The 14,391-nt window shown below is 31.3% G+C and overlaps 1 protein-coding gene across 1 annotated transcript; it reads right to left on the minus strand.

The window, feature by feature from the left end:
* Positions 1 to 3,232: 3,232 nt before the first annotated feature.
* On the minus strand, positions 3,233 to 5,760 carry LOC145611825 (NAC domain-containing protein 104-like). Its single transcript, XM_081667195.1, has 3 exons — positions 5,380 to 5,760; positions 3,774 to 4,051; positions 3,233 to 3,549 (listed from the first exon to the last, which is right to left on the minus strand). Exons 1-3 carry the CDS (start codon positions 5,546 to 5,548, stop codon positions 3,409 to 3,411), a joined length of 588 nt encoding a protein of 195 aa, XP_081523321.1. The 5' UTR covers positions 5,549 to 5,760; the 3' UTR covers positions 3,233 to 3,408.
* Between the last annotated feature and the right edge of the window lie 8,631 nt (positions 5,761 to 14,391).

The raw sequence follows: 14,391 nt of genomic DNA on the forward strand, positions 1-14,391 counted from the left end.
TGTACATTTCAAAACTAATAAACCTTAACAATAATTGCAATTAAAGGACGACAAGATTGTAAACAAGAAGAGTAACCACGAAGGAGTAAAAATCGACAGTCTCTAGGTACATATAGTTTGAGGGTATAGTTGGTACCACACTATTCCTAAGAGTTATTTTCTACTTTTTATAAGGTAGGGATAAATGGATATAGTCTTCTGCTGCTATGCCTCTTTTTTTCATGTTATTGTTTAATTGAAATTTTTTTTTTGTTGAAATCAAACTATTTTTGCTTAATAGAAAATATTTTTGATTTAACTAAATTTCAAGTTTGAACTTAATTTATTATTATTATTATTATTATTATTTTATTTATTTTTTTTTTTTTTTTTTGAATGGAAGTTTGAACTTAATTTAATTCTACCAAACTTACTTTTTTTTTTAATAACCCTTATTTTTAGTAATTCGCTTTTATATTTGTTCTTTAATGTTATTATTTTTTATTGATTAAAATTTATTTTTACAAGAAACAAACTGAACTTATGTTTGTTGAACTTAAATTACTGTTACTAAACTTAAACTATTTTTATTAAACATTCTTTGAATAAGGTGATAGCTTACTTTGATCACTAACTTTTATATGTCATGGCTGACCATACAGTTAGTGTTATAGGGGTTACTTTGTTAGAGTTATAGTGGTTAGTACGGAGTAGTTAATAATATAGTAATTACCCTGTCAATGTTGTAGGGGTTACCCTGTCAATGTTATAGGGGTTACTTTGTTATTTAGAGGTTAATCAATAATTATAATAAGGGGTAACTTTTTACAATGTTACAGGAGTTACTCCGTTTTTTTTAAAGTGGACATATCATGTGGCCAGCCGCACACAGAACACGCTATTGCAATAGTGGCTATCCTATATAGATATCAACTAATAAAAGTTTAGTACAAAAACAAAATTTGTTAGTGTATTTAAGACCCATTTTAGTTGAGGCTAAAAAGTAAAATCTTTCCGTTTTGTTTAGTGGCTGAAGATGTTGAGCCCATGAACAACCCACATGTGAGCATTTTTCTTGTCCCACACTAAACACTAAAGGGGGAGTGTAGTGGTAATGAAATCCCACATTGAAAGAATTCAAGAGATACCACCACAATATAAGGCTAAGGGGCTATTACCCTCATGGCCATATGGTTTGGAGGTGGAACCTCCTTGGTCTTGTAAAGTGGTGGACTTACACTCTCCCGTGACGGGTACGGCCCAGACTCGTATTTAACAGAAGACATGAAGTTTAGCAAATTCTAATGTAATTTTATTTGGTAATTTAATATGCAAAGTTGGATTTTGAATTTTTTTGAAGTCCCCATAATAATTTTGATTGTGTTTTATGATGATTAGATGAGAAGGGAAAAGGAGGGAAGAAGCGTGAACCGAAAGGAATTAGCATTTAATTATGGTCTTCTTTAATTGTTGTAATTCGATGTAATACATTTCACCTTTTAAAATTAGTGGGATGCATGAGTAAAATGTATAGGAAAAAAGATTAAAAGGAAGTTTGACTCATTTAGCCGTATAGAATTAAAAATAAACTTGAGAACATTACTACACGAGTGAAACTTTGATCGTTATGTAATTAATACTATCAAAGTCAAATAAAAAGTTTGTCAACAATAGACTTCTGTAAAATTATTACTTCACCCATTAGTCAATGCAGTCTAAGCAAACATTAAAATTGGTATTACTGGTATATATTCCACCTCTGTTTTTGAAAGTTTAACTCTCTTATTATAGATTTTTTATTTTTAGAAATTTTTCAAAAATGTTAGTTAGGGTAATCAATTGAGATGTCAAATTCGTATTAAAAGTAATTACAATTTCATTGTCCTTGATCCTTCCTTTTAGACGGAAGTGAAATTGTCTACCCTACACCACCCCTCGAGTATATGCAAGTACAAGATATAGCATGATCTAAACGTTTTTGAATTAAACAAACGTTTGCTTATATAAGTTGAATAGAACACAGCTTAACGAACATAGTAATTTATGGGTTCATGTTTACGTTGCTCTATTGCTCATGATCCCATTTCTTTTGACAAACATGGTTGTATAGTTGCATCACAAATGATCTCATGCTATCCTCAGCAGGCATGTATTAAATATCCAACAATTGTGGTACAAGACAACTAACCACTAAAACTCCCATTAAAAAGGTTGATAGAAAAGGGCTAAAAAGCGCCACAACAATGAAGGAAAGACAAACTCCAATATGCACAAGGTTTTTTTATTTACCTACAGTGCTCTTTGGGCTCCACACTTTCCCAACCTTCCTTCCCTCATTACCAGCACGTGAGTATCTCCTTGATCATCAACCCAACTTGATAAACCCACGTCTACTTATATTTTACTAATATAATATAGACTTTAAAATATAATATAACAAAAACATACTTAGGTTTAAGGTTAAGAAAGTTGTTATTTAACATTATAGTATCAATATCGAATTAGATCGCCATAGCTTTAAGCCTATAAGATAGATTCAACATATGTAAAAATTCGAGTTTTAGGGTTTGTTCTATTCAATTTATTTTAATTTGTTTGAATTTCACTGATCTAAACTTATTTGAGCTTTTACTATCGAAAATTTTGTTATTTTTACTATTTAAAACTAATTTTTATATACAGAAACATTTGTGAGTATGTATAATAGATTTGTTTTCATTATTACAAAATTGGCTAGCTAGTCTATACTAATACAAAGTATGAAATAAAAAAAGACAAGACAAGGTGTATAATTAGCTATGGATTAGAAATACCGAATGATTAGTATATACTGTATACATGTAAGCATTGCATGCATGACTATACGCCTTATTTATGTATAATTAGCCACACTTTACTTTAGGCATTCTACAAATAATTATGAGGTTTCATAGTTCATTGATAAGGAATATTTTTAAGCCGCTTTTGGTGCAAAATGGAGTCAACATGTCCGACATGCACATAAAATTTCGGAATTACAACTAATAGCCGTTTGTAATTTGATTTTGGAAGAATAAGCATGTGCCACATGTCGTTTTATAAGAGGTTAAATGTCACTTGATTTGCACTCTTTCTTCTTTTAATTATATTTTTTCCTTCCTTAGCTAAGTTGAAATTTAAAAACCTTTGAAAATATAATGATGAAGATCCATGAAGTTACAAAAAGGATATTAAAATTGTAACTTCAAATTCCACAAAAGAGGAAAATGTTGGATTTTCTTGAAGACTTCCCATATGCTATATGATCATTAGATGAACAACTACATATGTTGGTGGTTGTCATCACATTTGCTTCTACATTTTTGTCAACTATGACTATTAAACTTAGATTTTTCATCATCATATCTAGTGATGAGTGACCTAGCAATACAAAGTTTTAATTAATTACACTTAATTTGGCAAACTAATTTCATCGAGGTCGTCCATAGATAAGAATACTTCGTCCAAACACGAAAGCTCAGTATCATTATCACCATCATCATCATCATTCCTTCGCTCATACACCTTACAGATGACACATTTACTATAATCCTGCAATCATTCAATTAACAAATTAGGATAAATACGACTAGCACATTAATGCATGCATGTACAACCTCATCTTATGCATTGATTGAGAAAAACTACAAGTGAAAGTTACTCTAAACTTAATACATATACAACATATATTGATAGTCACATGTACTATTTCAAATTTGAATGTCAACTGCATTGTGAGTCTGTATGACGTACGTGTTAAGTAAAAGGCGACTTACTAGCTTAGGTTGGCCTCTCTTTCTTGAGCCAGATTTACTGGTGGACCCAGAGTCAGGAAGTCTATACTCATGCATTATCCAACTGGTCCAAACATCGGCAGGCGGCTCGCCAATATGGAACACGTAATATTTCTTCATACCAACTATTTTTCTACTACTACTTGACGACATTATTGGCTCATCCATTCCCATTGGTTTCCAATATCCACTTTCAGTCACCCTGTTTTGCATCTTTCTACTATAATAGTACCATTTACTTCCTTCAGAAAATGCTTTTCCTGTATAATAATCCAATCATACATATATTATTCTAATTTCATAATTTACTAGGGTTTTTAAGAAATAATCATTGCATAATTTATCTAGACTTTATACGTAAATACAATGATATGCTTTGTGTATAAATATACATGGATTACATTATATAACACGAAAACATATATAGTCACAACATGCAATGTACGTGACTGGGAGTGAGAGACAGCTCAAGTGGTTAAAGCTTCTCACCTGATTTCAGGTGATTCTAGGATCGATTTAAATGTATGTGACTAGTTCCTATGTTTCTTATAACAACTAAAATGATCGATCACCTAGCTAGGAGAGGGGAAACTATTAAGTGCCCGGGATATAATAAGTTTATATAGGTTCAATGAATTGAGTTTTGAAATTAATTAGGATATATGCATGCATGGGAGTATGTAATGACCTAAAAAAAGTGACGAGTTACATCATCGTTAGCTAATATATGAATCGGAAAGAAAAAACATATGATCCCACATCTTGTTATTGTATATGGAAAATGGGACCTTCCAACTTTTTAAGTTGCTTCTAATTGATGATGAAAATAATAAAGTGGTGGTTTTTGTTGGTGCAAAAAATGATCAATCTGGTACAGAATATTATGATTACTCTCTTTAGTTTCAAATTTAAGAAATGCACAAAAACAAGCAAGTTGTACGGTATTACAGTTTGCATGCTGCGTATGTTACTTAGTTTATATAGTCTTAGAAAACCAGCATGTACGTCTCATTATTCTATTTCCGCGACGTGTAACGTACTACATACAATGGTATTCGATCAATGTCTAATAAAAATATACTAGCTATTACATACATGAAAATATTACATAAATGAGCTTCTTATCCTATTCTTTGATGAATATCATTCAAATGACATACATACATAACTTTTATTATATACGTAGTAGTTCTTAAAGACGAGTTAAGTTGAATTTATGTTAGAAATCGGACTATCTTGAGATGGATACGAAAATATTGTTGCTAGCTAATTAATAGTGTCTAAAAGCTTGGAATGAAATGAACACAAACGAATTATGTTTAGAAGTGCCTAGACTACTTGTGTACTTTTAGTCCAATCCTAACTTTTTAACCACTCTACACTCTTATATATTTTTCTCAAAAAAGGATTTACATTTCTTGTACTGCGTATAATAGATGGATAAGATCTTGTATTGTAGTACTACCATAATATCAAATCCGTCCACTATTAAATAAACAACAAATGAAAATAAATATATGTTGTATAACATTAAGCTAGCTTTTATGAAACTCATTATATATGTTTTCACCATACAACAATATGTTACCTTCCAACTCCCAAGGATTGTAAGGATAAACATCAAGATCAGGAATAACATCAGGATGGTAAGGTAAGAGGGCATCTCTACGACGAAGAAAATGAACAACAAGCTCCTCATCCGTAGGACAAAATCGAAAACCCGGAGGCAAGCTATCACCATGATTATCATCCGCCATGACAACAAAACAATACTAACTAGAAATCGACGAAACACAAACAAGAAGAGAGTATAAAATGAGTAGTGTACGATAGATTAATAGTAGATAGAATTGGTAAGGAAAATAAAGGTATGTATATATTTATATTGAAGGGTGTTTTGAGTCCACTAGGTAGTTGTGGATGATATTTAAAGGGAGAGAAAGAGAGAAGAGTGACGTGAAACAGAAGCAGCAATAAGATGGTGTGATCACGAGAGGTTGAGGAATGAATGTTAAATGTTAATGAAAATATAATGTTTAGATTAGGCAAAAGAGGTAGGCATAACTTGGCTTTTTCTGCAAGGTTTTTTTTTTTTATTTATTTATTTATTTTTTTTATTTTTTTTTATTTTTTTAATTTTAATTTTTTGAGTGCTGCCAAGGCGGCGGGTAACCAATTAAACGTTGGACTATACTTTCAATTAACGGTACGTGTTTTTTAAATTTGGAGGCCAGGCCACACCAATCCAAGCTAGGGTGCTAATTAATTAATCAAAATCAAACTATACTATATCCTTAGAGGTGTTAATTCGGATACTTAAATCGGATTAAGTGAGATCAATTTTAGGCGAGTCTATTTTACATTTGAGTTAGCTAAATTATTATGTCTATACAAGTCGAAATTTGAATCAAGTTCTGTTCAGATGGTTTCACATTAGGTCGGTCGAGTGGTTTTTAACACCACTTTGTATACTGATTAGTTTTTAACACCACTTTGTATACTGATTACTTTCCATCTTATAATACTCTTAAACTTCACTTTTTCATGTTTGTTAATGTGAAAGTTTGTATCTTAAAATGTGTGAGATTAACTATACTCTTAATATATTTTTTCTTATGTCAATTATAAATGTTTGTTAAAGCAGTGTTTGTGAAAAATGTTTAAATAGTGAATATAATTGAAGATTATGAAATGTAAATAGTACTTAATTTTATATCAATCTAGTCAAAAAGTTGGACTTATCTTTGAAGAAGTTGCCTTGTTGTTTTTAAAGTTGGTATTTAAATACCTTGAGTTACACTTTAAAATATTGGTTACTTAAACATATAATTAGAGGATAGCTCAAACGTGATTGCTTAATGGCATGTTAAAGAATAACTTATGAAAGTTATTATCGAATGGGTGAACGATATTGTGGACCAAATCCATATTTACTTCCTCCGTTTTTTATTATGACAGCATACAAGTTGGACACAATAATTTTGGGGGAATACTTTTGTATACACCCGGTTTTCAGTAATTTACTGTACATCGGGTACACTTTTGTCAGATTTAGTGTCACTTTTGTCAAATTTTAATGAAGCATAAATAACTAATATATATCAGGGTAACTTTTATGCGTTTCAGTGTAACTTTTGCGTATTTTATTGTCACTTTATAACGGTTGTTCAGTAATTTACTGAACATCCGTTTTATTTAAAAGTTTGTGTAATTTTGGTAGTTGGAAAAGGAAGGGAGAGAAAGGTAAAAATACAAAAGTGTCCATGTATTGTAAACATGGGTGATTTCCCAAAATAATGTAATAATATAAACTAATTCCTTATATACATTGGTTTAAAAACTATTTCCCACAATACCGTCCACGTAGGCTCGGTTTCAAGGTTCGGTATTTGCAAGCATAAAACCGCTAACATTATTGGCGGTTTTAACTATTACAGAACCTCTAATGGTATTAGAGGTTCTATGCATAGAACCTCTATTGGTATTAGCGGTTCTTTACGTAAAACCTCTAATACCATTAGCGGTTCTATATAAAGAGTTGCTAGTGAGCTAAAGTAGAGGTTCTATGCATAGAACCTCTAATGGTATTAGCGGTTCTATCGTAGAACCTCTATTGGTATTAGCGGTTCTATTGTAGAACCTCTATTGATATTAGCGGTTCTATACTGTTAAATTCCAAACCTAGGAACCGATCCTATGTGGACGGTATTGTGGGAATTAGTTTTAAAACCGACTAATATAGGGAATTAATTTGTATTTTAGCATTATTCAAGGAAATCACTCCGTAAACATAAACTAAAGAATAAGGGTGAAAAAGTAAGGGTATGTTGGATATTTGCAGTGTGAACAGAGATAATTTTTATCCTAAAATGAAAATGGTGCAATATTTGTAAAACTTCCTTAAAAAGCAAGTGGTACAATATTAAAAGAATTTAGGAAGTATTAAATAATGGTATTCACAAAATATTGAGAAAAAAAAAAAGAAAAAGAACAAAAGAAATTGGCTTTTTTTAGTCTTAGAGAGTTAGAGTAGGCATTAGACAGTAGACTTCCTATATTTACCTGTAAAGGTGAGATTGGGATTTATTTTGGAATTTCTGAGATTGACATCTTATTGTACTTTACATTAGTACAACTAAGTAACTAACGTATTTGTTAAGTAATTATTTTCTAGTAATCAACATAGTTTTATCAGTTTGGCAGATTTTTCTTGTCTGAATTAAGGATTCGTCAGATTTCATGTTCAATTATAAAGTAACAGAAAAAAATTAATATTGGTCAGCTTTGCTTTGCTTTTGCTGATGTTATAAGTTAGAACTAAATTACAAAATTACAACCAATTGACTGTCCAAAATTGACATGACGCAAAATCCTACCCTAATCAGATCTTAAATTATTCTATTTTTAGATGAAATTTATATTAATGTGACACTGTACATATACTAAAATAAAGAAACCTTAACTAAAATATTACACACGTCACTATTCATCACAAATCTCCTACAACCAATAAAATTTATTTCTCATACATTTCAATCTTTATATATTATTTCATATTTTTACAACACATTATTTTATATCTAATACATTTTTTCGTCTTATCAAAATTTGTCAACTATATTTTCAGATTTTTTTGGTTTATAAATAACCTAATTAGAATGATACGAAGTTATTACAATTATAAGTTAATAATGGTTACTGAAAATTACCGTGCATGGCACGGGAACTAACCTAGTATTAATAGACGATAGAGTTAAGAATTTTCTCCGTCCAACTAATCTGATTGCATACTACGAGTATAAAATAATTAAACCAGTTTTTATTTATTTATTTATTTTATATTATTATTATTATTATTATTATTATTATTATTATGTGAATGCTCATCATAAAGAACACGCACTACTACACGGGCATAAGCATACATATATTTTTTTTAACAGCGAGATTATTAACTTAATTGTACCATGCACCAAATACATCCACTTAAAATTTAGTAGGATTGCTAGATCAAAATCGCTGGGTCTAGGTCAATTCGTTAAGTTAAAGATTTGTTATACAATTAAGGAAATTTTGAATTTTATCACCTTTAAAAAACAACTTATTTGCTTTTACCACCTACATAAAAAAAAGTTTTATTTTACCACCACATAAAAAAATAATGAAGTTGGCTTTTACCACGAATTACCGCCAACTAACGGATTCCATCCATAAATTGTCAGTGGGGCTTACCACGTCCACGTATCACCACATTATTGGATAAATTTAAAAAAATAAAATTAAAAAAATTAAAACCAACCACCAACTGGCTACCAGCCCCACCGCCGGACCGGCTACATATTCCCACCACCAACTCGCCGCGCAGCCAAGCACCACACTACACAACACACACAGTCACCACACAACCACATTCACGCACCCATAACACACTAGCCACAACCACCGCACCCACAACGCACCAGCCACAGTCACCGCACCGCACACAACACACCACCCATTAAGCCCCTTCCTATTGAATTCTGACAACTCCTAAAACCCTAGCCCACTAAATTTCACACTCCTAAAACCCTAACCACCGCCTAATTCCGACCCCTTTTTAGCCAACACCAAATTCCCACCGTCTATAGTTCCACTCGAAATTCATTCCGACCAACCGAGGTGAGTCGATTCCGCTACCAGCTAGTTGACATGGAAGATCAGGGGAGATGAAGAGGAAACGCCATAAAGGTGGGCCCTACTAACGGAAGTTGGTGGTGAAATCCAATTTTCTGAAATTTTGTTGATGGTAAAATAAAACTTTTTTTTTTGTGTAGGTGGTAAAAGTCAATAAGTTACTTTTTGGAGGTGGTAAAAGTCAAAATTTCCTAAAATAAAATTGAAAGATTCGACAGAAACAAAATTTAATGGAAAAATGACAGTTTGTATAGTAGTTCTCTTAAATTGAGGGACCTTTCTTTCATATAAGGTAATTAACCATAATATACACTATTAGGGGGCGTTGGGTATAGATTTCGTAAACGGAATGGAAATTATTTATATAAGTAAAGGAAAGGGTCGTAATGATACACGTTATCTTTGATATATGTTTGGTATCTTTATGGAATGGCAACAAATTGAGGAGTTTATGATTGAGGAGGGAAACACATTTTGTTTCCATTAGTTGGATATGGATAACAAAAGGGTGATTTTGTTACCCTTTGGAAACGGTATTTGTTATTTATACCCCATATCAAACTAATAGAAAGGGAAACACTTATTTGTTTACTTTTTCTACACTACAAATTTTCATACCAAACACCCCCTTAATTGTTGCTATTTTGCTATTGACGCAAATTAGCTTGGTTTTGCAGGAAATCAAATATGTGATTTTGTTAGGGTTAGTCCCAAACCACGACTACCACACTACAAATCCCATGCCTACCATGCATCATTGACAAGGATCTTGTATGGCGGCGTAGATGGTGAGGTATATTATGTGACTTTTAAACAAATTCCTCTAACTCTATTATGTTATTTTTTCAAGGAGAAAGAGAGTTCGGTCTACAATCAAGACCAAATGAAGTCCCATACTAAAATCAATTGGTGATAGTAGAAGTATGTAATTCTTTTAACTTAAAAAGCGGAAACAATTTCTGATTTTTCTCCTGCATGGAATACTCACAAGTGAAGCTCAGATACCAAGTTAAAGTTAGATAAAATGAAATGGAGTTGCACAACCTAAAAAGAAGAATTAAGTCCACAAACAAGATCAAAAAGGGTTACATACGTACTAAAACTAATCCTAATAAAATCGCATATACCTCTCCTCTTTATCTAACGTGGGATACTCACAAATAGGCTCGATGAATTTCAACATCCTCTAAAAATCAATTAATAGCATCACATTTATTTATGCAATTTCATTTTACAAAAGGGAAGTCATCATCCTACTTCATGCTTATATCATCAAAAGTGGCTGTCATCCACGTGGCCAACAAGGAAATGGGTTTGGTCACGGTCCATGTAAGTAGTAGAGATCAATCGATCATCAAATTAAGAGTTAGGCTTATGCCTACCCTACAAAAGGGCATTGCTCCCCTAATTATTACCAAAGAGTTCGCTTGTTCAGTGTTACTCTACCTTTAATCTTTAGGGATGGATTATTATTCTTTAGATCTCACCAAGAATTATTCAAATGTAATCACTACTATTTTCATTTTTTTTTTTTATCTTTATTTTCTATTTTAAATAAGATACAAGCATCCTAGCAGCCTAGCTATAATATAATAGGGTACGTGAATAGCAATCAAGAAGAAATTTCATAATATTGTTGTTTATATTAAGCTACTTATTATATACTTCAATTCTTTATTTTTCACCCCACTTGGTGTAATAAGCATGCAGTTTCTTTGATGTCACACTATATGTTATACCACAAAAATACAAAAATAAACCCAACAAACTATATGGTAGTGAAAAGGATGGCCACTGTTTGGATCATTTATTTATGGAGTTCACGAAAAGGTATTCATTTTTTTGTTCATGTTCAATTGATTTGTCCCCCACCTGACATCTTCATACACAAACAATTGCATTTGTTATTACTTATTAGTAGATCACTAATTTTTCTACTGGATTAACATGCTTTTTAGATTTTTATGTTTGAAACTTTAAAAATGAAAATATATATAGGTTTATTGTAATTTAAAGTTACGGCGACATGTGAAATATGATACCAGTTAAGGAAATTGCTTTCTATATCAGATCATTTGACTTTACGATGTATTTTATCATCAGATAGTGTATATTTGTATATCTAATGTCTGATTATTGTTATTTTGTAAGTATTAAAACTACATCTAAATTCGAGAAATTAACTCTTTGTTGAACTAGGAAAATCTAACTTGGCTCAAAGTTTACACAAACTAATGACCAAATACAACAAATTGCAGAACAAAATGACTCAAATAAATCAAATATGATCTAAATGATGATATGTTAGTCACTTAAACCACTCTATCACTTGAGCTATATATTTGATTAAAATTGGAGATTATTATTTCAAGAGTGGTATCAGAGCCCAAGGTTATGTTTTTGAAGATGTAATGGTTCAGTTTCTAATAATTACTCAAGGATAAAATCAACTAGTGTCCAGCAATGAGTAAAAAAAAAGTTAAGTTAATATGGTTAATTTTAAATTATAGAATAAATGAATTCCACTAATTTGTCAAAGTTATTTTGCATAAGAATAGTTAAAGTTAAAAAATGTACGGAAAAAGAAAAAAATGACAGTTATTTCTACTTCAAATTATTTGAAGGTTCAAAGCTTTATTCATAGCAACTGATATGTTGATATCGATCATTAAATTATTATGTAGGAGTTTCAAATTTGATGTGATGACTATGAGGTGTTTATAGAATGTATATGTTTTTTTTTTTTTTCTTCTTTTTTTTGAAAGAATAGATGTATAGTTAGAGTGAGTGTTTTGTCCTATAAAGCCGATATATAATGTGTGTGATTGAGGCACCACAAATCTCAAAAAAGGAGATCGATCAGATTGAGAAGAAATAGTGTGAGCTTTTGCTATTTAAAGTTTTTAAACATCTACGAATTATTAGCTAGAAGAGATTGAGAGGTTAATTAACCCACGAGTAATTGAGTGTGTACAATTGTAACTATCTTTGTCAATTTATGAAAATAATGCAATCAAGGTACCTAAATGTAGGTCAATTGTAGGGCCTAACAATATCTCTGTTATTATTTGTCATGTGTATATTTTGTCTCTTCTATTCTATCATTCTATGTATTGCTTGTACAATATTCTTGAAATAATCGTGGTTTACAATACCAATTAACCCATATAAGGAGAAAAAAGGATAGGTGTTTGAGGGGTTAGATTCAATTAAAACAAAGAGTACTAACTACAATATAATGTCTATCAATTAAGTGATCTTTAGTTAGGTCTAGTGGTATAAATTGAACTAGTTTATTGATTATTGAGCCCGAAGTTTGACCGTGATGACCATTATAGATAGCTACGGAGTACCAAATACGCATTGATAACTGGCCACATAGTACACCTATTTCAAGATTATTTAGGTCAAATGTGTTTAATTGTAGAATATCTTATTATATGAGTTTCTCATAATAAAGATGCACCTTGTTTTTGGTATAAGTAGTACATTAATTAAAGTTGTAAACAAGAGTATCACACATGGACTATCTACTTATAACAAACGAGAAGTCGAGGTGCCATAATCTCAACCATTGCACCACTCATAATTAGAAACGTCAAGTGACTTAGAGATACTTCAAATGGTGTAATGCTAGTCCATTTCAAATGATACCAAAGAGTTCCAATAAAAAAACTTGATCTATATAAACCACATAGTCACAAGTCACATCGAACCTAATTGACATTCCTTACTATTGAGATGAGATAGCGCCAAACATCAAGAAATGTTAATGATACGCATCATACAAGTTGATGTTAATCCAAAATTCCTAATTAATGATTAATTCCCTAAGCAATGAGATAATTATGAACAAGTGCCGGCTAACAAAGAATAGTTAAAAATGACGACAACATTGTGATAAATGCGCCTTTACAAGGCATGTGTTTTTGAGTAAACTTAGAACTAACCTTTTAGAAGAAGCGCCGCTTTTATACTTATGATAACATCCATGAAATTTTTTCACCACAAAAAATCCATGTAATTGGTGTTGACCCTACATCATAGCAGCCACATGAACATAAGAAGATGGTTTGCCAAATCTATCTACCCAATAGTTTAAAGTTAACCCGTTTTGATCTTATCCAAAGTTAATAATTTATATCACCATCTTTGTGAAAATGAAAGTTCAAACTCATCCAATTTGTCAATGCTCAAATCCCCAATTTTGACGGTCTTTAGGTCATAAGGTATGGAAAGTTCTCATATAATAATCGTGAGTTTGAGGGTGTGTTTTTGTTTGAGATATTTTGACTCGTCATTGTTACAATAGTCAAATTTCAGGGATAGGCGTGTAATTTATTATCAAATAAGATATATTTAGTTACATAGGGCTTATACTGTTGTACTCGTACGACATTTTAGAGTCTTGAAAGTGATTTATATGTGTTAAGCTATGACAGATTTCAAAAACATTGGTATCAGATGCAACTGCTCTCTATATACAATGTAAAAACTCCTCCTAACTTGGTGTTAAAAAATGAATATTATATTATTCTTGTGAACTATGTAATAAGTTACTTCGTACTAATATAATAAGTCACTTTTAATGTCTACTGATTATGTCAAGAAAACATAAACGTGTCCGGATGCACACTTGCACATGATTTATCTTGAATTCCAAGTAATGTTGTGTTCAAAGAAAGGCAAGAGGACGATGGTTGGAAGACACATTAAAATTGTGTTAAATATAAATTGAGAACCAATCATGTGGTAGCTTAATCATGAAGAAGCGAAAATTGAACATGCTAGTTTGCTAATGCTTGGGAAATCTTGAGTGGCGGCGAATTTTTATTGCCGCAATGGCTCGCATAATGTTATTGGTGATGACAAGAAATAGGTGCAAATTAGACAATCATAGTTTATAATTAAGGTCATGGTATGATGA

This window comes from Chenopodium album, chromosome 24 (assembly GCF_948465745.1).
Source record: "Chenopodium album chromosome 24, dcCheAlbu1.1, whole genome shotgun sequence".
In the NCBI taxonomy this organism is placed as follows: Eukaryota; Viridiplantae; Streptophyta; class Magnoliopsida; order Caryophyllales; family Amaranthaceae; genus Chenopodium; species Chenopodium album.